General features: G+C 43.5%; 1 protein-coding gene and 1 long non-coding RNA gene across 2 annotated transcripts in view; both read left to right on the top strand.

Annotated features, from left to right (window-relative positions):
- Nucleotides 1–662: 662 nt before the first annotated feature.
- Nucleotides 663–2,580, top strand: LOC126009689 (uncharacterized). The gene is made up of 2 exons (XR_007495909.1): nt 663–838; nt 877–2,580. It is a non-coding gene; the product is annotated as an uncharacterized LOC126009689 (long non-coding RNA).
- Nucleotides 2,581–4,542: 1,962 nt separating this feature from the next.
- Nucleotides 4,543–13,388, top strand: part of GOLGA1 (golgin A1) — a 56,311-nt gene continuing 47,465 nt past the window's right edge. Inside the window, exons 1-2 of the mRNA XM_049774137.1 lie at nt 4,543–4,580; nt 5,466–5,748. Coding sequence (XP_049630094.1) covers nt 5,614–5,748 — 135 coding nt within the window. The 5' untranslated portion in view covers nt 4,543–4,580; nt 5,466–5,613. The remainder of the gene's footprint in view (nt 4,581–5,465; nt 5,749–13,388) is intronic.

The following is a 13,388-nucleotide window of genomic DNA, read 5'->3' as shown; positions in this document are numbered from 1 at the left end:
TTGAGAATCACATTTCTGCATAACATTGTTACCTGATCACTGAAGCATCATCATCTTTCATTTTTAAATAATTTTTTTTTTGTTTTTGGGCAGTAATTTTGTTTTTTAAGATGATTTTTCAAATTAGGTGTCAAGCAGTGTGATTTTTAAAGCATATTTGAACAGACTGAAAAAAGTTTGAAATACATATTCTGTACTGCAGATTCATTTACTCAAACCTGAATTTGGTCACAGAAAAGACTATAAATTGGGAATATTTTCCTATTTTGATAGACAGTGTTAGTCTATATATATCCTAAGACAATCATATTTTTAGGTATAATATTGTTTATAAGACATTGGTAATTTCAGGGTCTGGATTTTTACTTTTCTGATGGCCTTCTGGAATGAAAAATAGACTGATATCAATTTCAGAAACAGAATGATAGCCTTCCAATCGGTGTACAACGAATAATTAAAATTGTATACCAGTAATATTCTCTATTCTTTTAAGGTTGTGATGACCATATAGTTGCTTATGATTGAAATTAAGATTTGAGCCATTATAATTTGAGCCATCAGTGTTTTCAAACATCAAATTAGTACCAACCATTATAAAATATTAAATGAAAATCCCAAACATTTCTAAGCTGTAGAGAAATTTAAAATATCTTGCTTTTTGTTTTCCTTTGCATATTACTCAATGATTATTTTTGTTATAGATTGTAAGTATATATTGTATTGATTAAAATCTACAGGAAATGGTACTTAAAATGTTTAGGGTACTAAGAATTTGTATTATTTTCTAAAGAATGAGTGTTTTAGTTTTAACTCATTTCTTTTATCTTATTTTGAAAAAGTTTTTTGTTTTGTTTATTTATTTTTTTTTGGAAAAAGTTTTAATGGTTCAGTAATATTTTAGGTCTTTGCATTCATGACTTTTAGGTAGGTACCTGAAGACATTCCTTTTGTCCTATTGGCTGAATTGGGTCTGGTCCTTAGTCCCTCTGATTTGGTTTGGTTTTGTGGTGCTGGAAATCAAACCCAGAGACTCACTCACGAAAGGTCTGTACTCTAAAGATAGACTACATTCCTTATTAGCTGGTTTGTTTTTAATATACTGTGACATTAAACAACCAGAAAATCAGATCTGAGGGCTTCTTTTAGTTGAGGTAGAAAGGTCTTAGATAATAGAAAAGGCAGATACAATGTCCTAATATTTTATAGTAGAAATATGAAACGCAATTGAAAGGAGTTATCTAAATAGGTTATCTTCATTGTATAGCACCCGTATATAGTGGTTTTAATTAAATCAGAGGAAGCAGTTATAAATCATTCCTTATTTTGCTTTAGTTATCATTTCAAGTCAATTATTTTCTATGAGTAGTTTCCATTGTAAGGTTGGATAACCCTCCCCTTCATTCAATTCATTACTAACAATTAGCATCATCTGATAGGAATTCAAGTAAGTTTGACCTTTTTCCCTGGAAACAATGATGAGCCTATTGTCTATATGGGTATTAAGGTAGAAATGCACTTGTCTCAATCATAGCAGAAATTACATTTGGAGAATATAATTACTTGAGTTTCTAGTGATGTGAAATGCTTTTTAAAAATTGTGCTCGTCTGTAACTGAAATGTTATAGAATTGTAATACTATAGGGATTAATAGAGTTCTATCTTTTAGCTCTCCACAAGAGATTGAAGCACAATAATTTTCATGTAACAGTTCTTATCCAAGTGCTGCTAACCAGTTGCGCAAATGATGACGCTCTTTGATCGCTTATCTAGCTACTCACAGATCACTGTAGTCTTTGAAACATAGTCTTGTTGTTCATTTGTGTTGAATTTTGGGTATTGTGGGTTAATACATTAGAACAGAACCCGTCAACCTAACTCTGAGACAACAAGCCATTTGGATTCATTAGTTTTGTATGTATGTTATCAATAGAAAAAATTTTGAAGGGGCTGTTCACTACCAATGACTAAGGGGGAAAATTCTGTCGTCAGTATCTTTTGGCTTGAACATCTGTGGTATTGTAAAAGTCTTGTCTGTTGTGTTTCTAAATTGCTTAAGCCATACATAGTCTTAAGGATGTTTTCCTGTTTTGTTCCTTTTTCAAAAAGCAGCCTTCTCCTGCTTTCTGGTCGATACTTTAGATTTTAGAAGTTGAGAAATTCTTGAGACTTCTTTTTCTTGAGTTCATCATTTCTGAATCTTGTAATTTGTCCAAAAGGAGAGCGAGCTTTCCACTACTTCACTTCAATGAACTTAAGAGTAAACACTGTGATTCTGCAGAGATCAGTAGGCCCTGGTCTTTCCAATGTTTTCCTCTGTTACACGGTACCACCACCATGAGGGCACTCAATACTAGAGGACAGACAGTTTCAGCTTTGTTTTGATGTTAATCGAATTACATAGTTAACCGAACATTTGACTTCTGTTGTCAGTGTATTGAAGACATTTCTGCATTGATAAATGTTCTCTAGGAATGTGACTCCATCCATCAGGTGTGAACTCTTGTAAATGAATTTTGTATCTTGAATCCACGTATATATTAAGTGTATCACCAATATAAAATAAACAATTATTTGCTTAAAGTTTTGCGCATTTCTTTGGAATCGCCGCTGTGTTCTGGGCTGACCATTTGCACTTTCTAATAGCACCACAGACAACAAGAGTTATGGTCTGAGGCTTATTCTTAAGTGGGAGCAAATATTTGCATTCAACCCATCTGATAAAAGGTTAACATGTCTCCTTGGGCTTCTCTCCCAGGCTCTCTCCTAAGGGTCAGAGCTGGATCACTAGGAGCATGGGGCTGGGGAGCTGAGCCTACCTACCCTTAGGCTGGACCAATTACCACTCCCCAGCTCCAAGCTGACTTTGCTCGACACTCCCACTCCCACTCCCCTGCACTTGCTGCTGCTGCCATGTGTGGGCCAAAAATCCCAAGGGAGTGTGGTGAGGGGATAACGCCCATCAGGTGCATCTAAGCGAAACACGAGGTGCCAGTGCACCCTTGCAGACATGGAAAGTGTTGCTTTCCCTTGTCTTATCCTTTAAGATCCTGGGTTGGGGCCTTGAGGTCACCTGCGATGCAGAAGCCAAGACCCAGCCAGGGTTGGGGGACTAGATTCCAAAGCCAGGGCCTGGAGTGGAGAGGATCCGCAGGTAGACCAGCCAACCCGAGTTCGATCCTCGGCGTCCCATATACTCCCTCTTGCCTGCCTGCCAGGAGCCACCCCAGAAGACCTCCGGGGGTGTAGCTCCAAAACCAAATAGAAGAATGTGCAAAAGAAAGGACTTGGGCCTCTCCGGGTCGGAGCGCGCGCTGCCCTGGCGGAACAGCCAACAGCCAGAGAGAGAAAGAGACAGAGACGGGCCTCGAACTCGCAACCCTCGGACCGCCCGTGATCCAACGGCCATCTGGGTGCACCGCCAAGTGGCCTTCCGGGTGGCGCTCGGGCGCATGCGCGGCGCGTTTAACCCCGCCCTACGCACGGCCACTTCCGGCGCGCCGGGCAGGTGCGCTTCCGGGTCTCCGCGCGCTGAGACTCACCGGTGACAGGGGCCGCCTGAGCTCAGGGCCCTCCGGCCGGGGCGCCCCGAGAGCGGCAGGTGCGCAGGCCGGGGGCGCGAAGACGCGATCGGAACCCCCTCTCCGGCTCTCGGGCGCCGCTGTCGGGCCTCCAGGGGTGGCCGGGAAGGGTCTGGTCTATACCGAACCCCCCACCCAGGTGGAGGCCAGGGCCCAGGTGGGGGTGCAGGGCCAGGGGTCCCCAATCCTCTGCGGGTGACCCAGAGACATGGGACCCTGCTGTTGTGGGGCTCGGGGACTCGGCTGTCAGAAGGGAGAGCCGGTGGGTGTCCCCACCCCACCTGCCTTGACTGGGCAGAGCTGCAAGGAGCCAGAGGTTTTGGGGGGACCCAAACTACACCCCCATTTCTAGTCCAGCCCACCAACTGTCTTTGACCCAACTTTGCCCCACTTTTTTTTTTCTCCTCCCAGGGCTCGCCAGCCCAGCGTCTGGCCGGGTAAACTGTGTGTGACAGTTGGAAGCCACTGAGAAACAACACATTCTGGCCCCAGAAACTTTGGGTCTCATTCAGGTTGGTTGCCCCCCACTTCCACCACCCCAGGAATTGTTCCCCCCCCCATCATTACCATCACCACCCACCACCACCAACCCTCCAGGAAGTTTCTTCTCCCTGCCATTTTTGGAGCCTGGATTGGTGCATCTAAGGGAGACCCCCCCCCCCCGGGGCAAGTTGCCCAATGCAAAAGCAACTTAGATGGGGGATGAAGTGGGGGTCTCTCTGTGGTTGTCCCAGTGACAGGGTTTCACACACACACACACACCTTCCCATTCCCTGGGGGTCTCACTGTGGTTGCCCCAGTGACAGGGTTTCACACACACACACACACACACACACACACACAGTGACAGGGTTTCACACACACACACACACACACACACACACACACACACACACACACACACACACACACACACACACACACACACACACACACACACACACACACACACCCCTTCCCATTCCCTGGCCAAGCTGTTTTAAGTCTTAATGACTAGTACAGGTGAGTCGATGCCTGGAGAAAGGTGGAGAATTCGTGCTATTCCTAGATGAGTGATGAAAAGTGATGAAAAGCCCTTTGTAGGTCTTAGAGCAGTGCTTAGGTGTCCTCTACATATGGAAGATTAGACTTGGGAGGAAAAGGCATATGGGTATTTTCAGGTATGACGTCAGCCTTTCTGAAGAAACTGTTTTGAAGCCTTAGTGAGAACCACAGCATCTCCAAGGAATGTTTAAGGTGATGCCATATCTCGTGTTCTGATTTACCTGCCTATTTTTTTTTTCCATTACCAAATCCCACTCCTTGAGCAGGTGCCAAGAATTGAACCCTGGGCCTCACATTTGCAAAGTAAATAATCTGTCTCCCATTCCCAGCCCGTTGTCAGGTCGTTGGGGTTTTTTTTCCTGATAAATTGACTACAAACCATTCTGGTCCAGAACATTAGCCCTTTCCCCATATTGAGTTGCATGGTTTTGTTTACATTTTAATAAAAACACAAAGCAGCAATTAAGCGCTTAGTATTAGGACAAGGATTTAGAAGCATTCTAGGATGTTAATGTTTGCCTTGGGAAATTTTACTAGATGTATTTATACTTTCTCCAATATGATATCAATAAACGGAGGAACTTGTGAGTCAGAGCCGTAGGTTCAAAAAGCAGCACTGCCACTTCCCTGCACACTGTTTGGTTTACGTCACCTTCTGCAGCCTGCATTGCCTTACCTGATATGCAAAGGAAACACAAACTCTTGTTTGTGAATGTCAGTGATTTTTATTCTATTTAAGGCACGTGCACAATAATGCAGCCATTTGAAACCTGAAACTGAAAGCAGTAACTCAGATGTGAAATCTCTCCCGTGTTTAACTTAACTCTGTCTTTTGACTTACAGATTATATGTTTCCACTAACCCTTGGCCTACATTTAAGTGGGAATACATCAGATGTGGATATCTGGAACTTTCTAGGCCCCTGTCTCTGAATTCCTGGTTCCTGGACTAAAGAGCCCGCTAGTTGGTGCCTGATATCCACACAGCAAAAATGTTTGCAAAACTAAAGAAGAAAATTGCAGAAGAGACAGCTGTTGCCCAGAGGCCTGGAGGTGCGGCTCGGATCCCAAGGTCGGTGAGCAAGGAATCGGTTGCCTCTGTGGGAGCTGACTCAGGAGATGACTTTGTAAGTACCTTTTCTAGTAGTTTTGGTTTGTTATTTGCGTTGGGACTACACTGTTGTGCAGGGGATCAAACTCAGGGCCTTACGCTTACTAGGCATACACTATACCCTAACCCATAATATCTTTTCTAGTTTTTAATATTTTATATAGTCTCTATGTTTTGTTTGTTTTCTTTGGGTATTTGGGCCATCCACACCCAGCACTGCCAGGGGTGACTCCTGGCTCTGTGCCCAGTAATTTCTCCTAGCAGGCTTGCAGGACCATATGGAATGCCAAGGATTGAACCCGTGTACAAGGCAAATGCTCCTGCCCTCCATCTTCATGTTTTTAAGTAAATTTCCAGGGAATCCATACAATAATTTTTGTTTGCTTTTGTTTTGTTTGGGGGGGCAGTCCCAGTTCAGTGCTCAAAACTGCCCAAGGATTTTCTGTTTGTTTGTTTGTTTGTTTGTTTGTTTGTTTGTTTCTGGGCCACCGGCGGCACTTAGGTTACTTCTGGCTTTGTGCTCAGAAATCACTCCTGGCAGGCTCGGGAGACCATATAGAATACTGGAGATCAGACCCGGGTCTGTCCTGGGTCAGTGTATACAAGGCAAATGCCCTACCGCTGTGCTATTGCTCTGGCCCCTCTTGTTTGTTTGTTTGTTTGTTTGTTTTGGGGCCACACCCAGTGATGCTCAGGGGTTACTCTTGCCTATGTGCTCAGAAATTGCTCCTAGCTTGGGGGACCATATGAGACGCTGGGGGATCGAACCTCTGTCCTTTGTAGGTTAGCGAGTACAGGGCAGATGCCCTACTGCTTGCGCCACTGCTCTGGCCCCATTTTTTTTTCTTAAATTATTAGGGGCCAGAGACTTAGTACACATACAGGAATCCATGTCCTACATGCTGCTGACCTGGATTAAGTCCCCGACATCACATAATGCTCCATTCCCCACCAGGAATGACCCCTAAACACCACAAAATATACCCAAAAACCAAAATTATAAAGTTTAAGGGTCAGAAAGATAGCTCAGTGGGCTAAACACATACATGCTTTGTAAATGGTCGGCCTGGGTTCTCTTCTAAGCACCACTTGGTCCTCCAAGCATTGCTGGGTAAGGCACAAAAACTTTGGGGAGGGGAAATTAGGGGGAGGAGTGAACCTTATCTGACAATGCTCAGGACTTACTCCTAGCTCTATACTCTGAGATCATTCCTGGCAGTATTTGGTACCTATATGGTACCGGGGATCCAACCAAGGTCAGCCACATTCAAGACAAGCACTCTACTCGTTATACTTTCTCTCTGGCCCCTCTGTAGTGCTTTTCTCCTTATCTTTTCTGTCTATACTCTTCACACTGCTTTCCTGTACTTTATACCATCTATCTATATTTTGTACATTTTATTTATCTCTGTGGACATTTGTACTGTCAAAGCCATTTTTTTTTTTTTGATTTTTGGGCCACACCCGTTTGATGCTCAGGGGTTACTCCTGGCTATGCGCTCAGAAATCGCTCCTGGCTTGGGGGGACCATATGGGACATATGGGGATCGAACCGAGGTCCGTCCTACGCTAGCGCTTGCAAGGCAGACACCTTAACTCTAGCGCCACCTTCCCGGCCCCTGTCAAAGCCATTTTTGCTTAACAAGGTATGGTTGCAATGTGGATTTAGAGCAAACTATTTTGTGGAAGATTTGTTGAAAGATTTTTGTTTTGGGGCCACACCAGTGACTCTTAAGGGTTACTCCTGGTTCTGTGCTCAGAAATCGCTCCATATGGGACGCCAGGGATTGAATCCAGGTCCATCCTGGATCAGCCACATTTAAGGCAAATGCCCTACCTCTGTGCCCCTGGAAAAATATTATTAATGACTGCAATGATCCTTATCTTAAACATACTTTTGGTTTTGGAAGGTTTCAGAATTTGACGCTACTGCTATGGTAAGTAAAATTTATGCCAAGATTAAAAGTTTGTCTTTTGGGGTCTGGAACGACAGTTAGTACAATGGCTAGGGTGCTTGCCTTGCATGTGGACTTTGCAGTTTCAATCTCTGCCTTTATAAGGTCCCCCAAGCCAATCAAGAGTGCTCTCTGAGTGCAGAACAAGAGACAGTTTAAGCATGGCTGGTATGTCCTAAAAATGAACAAAAGGTTTATCTTTGGCATATGATGATATCCTCTTATGATCACTTAATGTTTTTTTAAAAGATATCATGTTTGATATATGTCAGAAAATATGGTGTAAATATAAAACATAACATAATCGTGGGCTTGAGACATAGCTCAACAGTCTGAGTGAGGACTTGCTTTACATGTGGGAGGCCTAGTTCAGTCTCTGGCATACCCAGGAGCTACCCCAGGCAGATTTAGGAGTAGCCCAAGCATTGCCTGATGTGATGTAAAATGTGATGTAAAATGAATGATATTTAATGCATTCCCTTCCCAAAAAATTAGGTTGTGTACATACTTTGCATATGGGAAACTGATTCACTCCCCAACATTACTAGGTGCCCCCCCCCCCAAAAAATCAAAAGGGTGCGGGAGTGGTGGTGCAGTGGTAGGACATTTGCCTTGCATGCAGCTGGACTACGGTTGTATCCCCCAGTGTCCCATATGGTCCCCCAAGCTAGAAGTGATTTCTGAACACATAGTAAGGAGTAACCAATGAGCATCACCAGGTGTGTCCCAAACACCGGGGGAAAAAAAAATATCAAAAGGGGCTGAGTGATAATCCAGCGAGTAGATTGTTACCCTTCCATTTGGCCTACCTGGGTTTGATCCCCAGCATCGGGGTTTGGTCTCCCAAGCATCACCAGTAATGACCCCTGAATGCAGAGTCGGTAGTAACTTCCGAGGCCAGAGCAGTGGCGCTAGTGGTAAGCCGCCTGCCATGCCCGTGCTAGCCTAGGATGGACCAAGGTTCGATCCCCTGCTTCCCATATGGTCCCCAAGCCAGGAGCAATTTCTGAGCACATAGCCAGGAGTAACCCGTGAGCCTCAACGGATGTGGCCCAAAAAACAAAAACAAACAAAACAAAAAAAAATAGAAGTAACTCCCAAACATCAACAGGGTGTGACCAAAAAGTAAACAATAAATAAATAAATAAATAAAAGACCAAAGAGCTAGAATATAATTGATAGTATTGAAGTGACTTTTATACTCCTTCCCAATTCCCTTTCTCCCTCCCTGCCCTCCAATTAACCACTATTCTGAATCTAGTATTCATCATTACCTTATTTTTATTTTTTTATTACCTTATTTTTTTAAAAAAGTGTTTGATGATGGGACCGGAGAGATAACACAGCGAACCCAGGACATATGGTGGTTCAATTCCCAGTTTCCCATATGGTCCCCCAAGCCTGCCAGGAGTGACTTCTGAGTGCAGAGCCAAGAGTGACCCCTGAGTGCCTCCAGTGTGACCAAAAAATAAAAATAAAAGTTTTTGGTGGTAGGTATGTTGTAGTTTGGGCCATGTCTAGTAGTGCTGAGGATCTATTCTTGAATTTGTGCTCCCTGAGTACTATACAAATGTGCTTGGGGACAATATGTCTTGCTGGGGTAGGCTATATGCAAGGCAAACACCTTACCCCTTGTATTTCCTTGACCCTCCAAAGTAGTCTACCATGTATGTTTATATATTTCTAAAATTCTTTTTAATGTTGCTGATTTTTAACCACATAAAAATGGTTTGCTATAATCAGGGAAGTCTGGAATTTTCTATATATTTTTAATTCAACATATTTCTAGATTTCATCAGTGTTCTATGAAGCTGTTGCTCATTTATTCTACTTATAAGCTTCCAGCATTTGAAAAGGTCACAGTTTGTTTTCTTCTGATGATAGATCCTTGAATTGTTTCCATGACAGATGAGTTTGGCTCCTCTCCTTACACCATTTGTCCTGGTCAGATTACATGACAGACACTATTAGAATATTGGAGTAGAACAGTAAGATGACCAGATCTAAGTTATCATTGACTGCTCTATTTAAAAGGATATAAAGTGATTATTTTTTATCATCAGGCTAAAAGATGTAGTTTTAATACTGAGTTCTGTGGCAGAAGTACCTGCTTTGCCTTCATGCTGATATGCCTAATGCAGTCTCTCATCTCAAATATTTCCAGATAGAGAAGGTGGCCTGTATTCAGGAAATGCTTTGCTTCGAGACTTCTTTTTTTTTTGGGTGGGGGGCCCTGCTTTGAGACTTCCAAAGTAATCCATTTGAACTTGCTATATATATTTAGATTCTGAAACTCAACTCACTCCCTATCTTGAGATAATTATACCTGACTGCATATATTTTTCTAAATATATGCCTTTACCTGGTAACTCAGTTTTAAAAATACACAAAACTGAACTCATGAACTCTTTCCAAATGTGCATCTGCAAGAAACCTTTGTAAACATCTCATTATCTTTTCCTCCTTCATTTTCTGGTGTCCACAGGTATTTTGACTTCTAGTTCTAAATGTCTGAAACTTGCCCTTCCTACTCCTTTTTTTTTTTTTTTTTTTTTTTGCTTTTTTGGGTTACATCTGGTGGCATTCAGAGGTTACTCCTAACAAGCATGGGGCCACCATATGGGATGCCAGGATTCGAACCACTGTCTGTTGGAATCAGCTGTGTGCAAGGCAAAGGCCCTATGCTGTGCTATTGCTCCAGCCCCCTACTCCATATTTTATTGTTCATTCATTTCCATTTTGGTCTTTGTTCCTTGGACGAATGTGGTGGTCTATGGAGCTCCCTACTTTCAGCTGCTTGTCAAACAGACCTGTTTATATTTCTTCAGTTCTTAAACTGCCTCTGTGGTTCCCCATCATCTTGTTTCCTCACAGTGAAGTGCAAGTTCACTTCAGTAGTTCAGAGGTCATCTCTTGTGATCTTACCCCAGCTTATTCATCCAGCCTCTCCTTTCCCTCTACTTTCTTTCTTTTTTTTGGTCACACCCGGCAGTGCTCAGGTTACTCCTGGCTCCATGCTCAGAAATTGCTCCTGGCAGGCACAGGGGACCATATGGGACATTCGAATGGATGACCTCCTGCGGCCTCTCCCTCTACTTTCTTTTTCTTTCTTTTTTTTTTTTTTTTTTTTTGTTTTGGTTTTTGGGCTACACCCGGCAGTGCTCAGGGGTTACTCCTGGCTGTCTGCTCAGAAATAGCTCCTGGCAGGCACGGGGGACCAGATGGGACACCGGGATTCGAACCAACCACCTTTGGTCCTGGATCGGCTGCTTGCAAGGCAAACGCCTCTGTGCTATCTCTCCGGGCCCTCCCTCTACTTTCTTACACCTAGTGCTCTAACCATCTTGAATTTACAAAACTGTTTGTTTGTTTGTTTGTTTGTTTTTTTGTCTTTGTGTCACACCCAGCAACGCTCAGGGGTTCCTCCTGGCTCTACACTCAGAATTCTCTCCTGGCAGGTTCGGGGTACCATATGGGATGCCAGGATTAGAACCACTGTCCTTCTGCATGCAAGGCAAACGCCTTACCTCCATGCTATCTCTCAGGCCCGTTACTAAACTTTTTGAAATAGAAATATTTCTCCCTTCTACAAATGTTTGTATTTGCTATTTCCTTCTCTGTTTTTGTTTGTTTTGGTTTTGGGGCCACACCCAGCAATGCTCAAGGATTACTGGTCTCCTGGTGGAACTTGGGAAACCGTATGTCTACCTATTGTGCTCTCTTCCTGGCCCCTGTCTCCCTTGTTTTGAATGTCTCCTCTCTCCTCTCACTCTGTTTCTCTAAAAGATTTCTGTGCATCAAGCTGGCTCACATACTACATACAGGACAGCTTCAGTGGCCCGACCTGCTCCTCTCACCCTTTCTGCCTTTCTTCCCTCCTGGCTGACTTTGGTCTCTTTTCTCCTCCTTTTTCCTCCTAGCACCTAGTCCACTTCCTTGTTGTTGATGTATCCTTGTTTGTCTCACTAAACAGGGAGCTTTATAAGTAGCGATAGTGTGGCAGTTAGGAACTCGAGTCATGGGTTGGACCTAATTTGATTTCCTGCTTCCTTATGACTTAGGGCAAGTTTTTTTTCATTTTCTGCAGCTTAGTTGACACATCTATAAAATGGGAAAGAAATTGTACCTGTCTTTATTAAAGTATGTTGTGATAGGGCCCTCAGGGTTCACCCCTAAGTGCTGTTATTCAGTGGGAGGACCTGACATTTAGTTTCACTCACTGGTCTCTATTAATATAAAAAGGAGGACCAGAGCATATAGCAGTAGCTGCTTGCCTTGCACATAGTTGACCCGGGTTTGATCCCTAGCATCCAATATGACCCCATCATATCACCAGAAGTGATTCTTGAGTCCATAGCAAGGAATAACCTCTTTTTTTGTTGTTTTGTTTTTGTTTTTGGGCCACACACGGTGAATCTCAGGGTTACTCCTGGCTATGCGCTCTCAGAAATTGCTCCTGGCTTGGGAGGACCATTTGGGATGTGTGGGGGAGGGGGGAATAGAACCACGGTCAGTCCTAGGTCAGCCACAAGCAAGGCAAATGCCCTACTGTTGCGCCACCACTCCAGCCTCAAGGAATAACCTTTTTTTTTTTTTTTTTTTTTTTTGGTTTTTGGGTCACACCCGGCAGCGCTCAGGGGTTACTCCTGGCTTTATGCTCAGAAATTGCTCCTGACAGGCTCAGGGGACCATATGGGATGCCGGGATTAGAACCACCGATCTTCTGCATGCAAGGCAAATGTTTTACCTCCATGCTATTTCTCCGGCCCCAAGGAATAACCTCGTAACATCACTGGGAATGGCCCAAAAATCAAAAAGTAAAAAATAGGGCCGGAAAGATAGTGTGGAGGTAAGGCATTTTCCTTGCATGCAGAAGGACAGTGATTGGTATCCTGGCATCCCATATGGTCCTCCGAGCCTGCCAGGAGTGATTTCTAAACGTAGAAATCTGAGCGCTGCTAGGTGTGACCCCCAAAAAAATAATGAAATAAAAAATAAATAAAATGAAAGGGAAATTGGGGTCAGAATGAGTAGGGCTTTTGCCTTGCACACAAGCCAACCCATGTTCAATCCCCAACACTTCTTAAAGTCCCCTGAGCACGTCGGAATGATCCCTGAGCACATTACTCCTGAGAGCCAGGAGTAAGCCATGAACAGTGCTGGGCACGGCCTTAAAACAAACAAACAAAAATAAATAAATAAATAAATAAATAAATAAATAAATAAATAAATAAATAAATAAATAAATAAATAAATAAATAAATAAAGAGTGAAAGCAAAATGGTGCATGGAGCAAAGCCTGGAGGGAAGCAGGCATCAGTTTTCAAGAGTCAGTCACTTTTCTCCTACTGAGTTTATAGAGGACCTATGTCATCCCCCCAAAAAGAAAGAAAGCACGCATGAAATGTCACACTAAGGAATCTCAGCCAAGACTCATTGCCTAGGAATTTTTTTCTTTTATTCATTTTTTGGTTTAGGGACCACACTGAAGGTGCTCAGGGACTACTCCTGATTTTGTGTTCTGGATACCAGGCGTATGTGCTGGTGGAGGTGGACATTAGTCTAGGGTTGGTCGCGTACAGGCAAGTACTTTAATCTCTGTAGTATCTCTCTCAGTGCCAATACTCTGGGTTGGTGTTTGGGTCACACCCGGCAGCGCTCAGGGGTTCCTCCTGGCTCTACGCTCAGAAACCGCTCCTGG

Source organism: Suncus etruscus, chromosome 5 (genome assembly GCF_024139225.1).
Source record: "Suncus etruscus isolate mSunEtr1 chromosome 5, mSunEtr1.pri.cur, whole genome shotgun sequence".
NCBI lineage: Eukaryota > Metazoa > Chordata > Mammalia > Eulipotyphla > Soricidae > Suncus > Suncus etruscus.
This window is presented reverse-complemented; position numbering and strand designations above follow the sequence as displayed.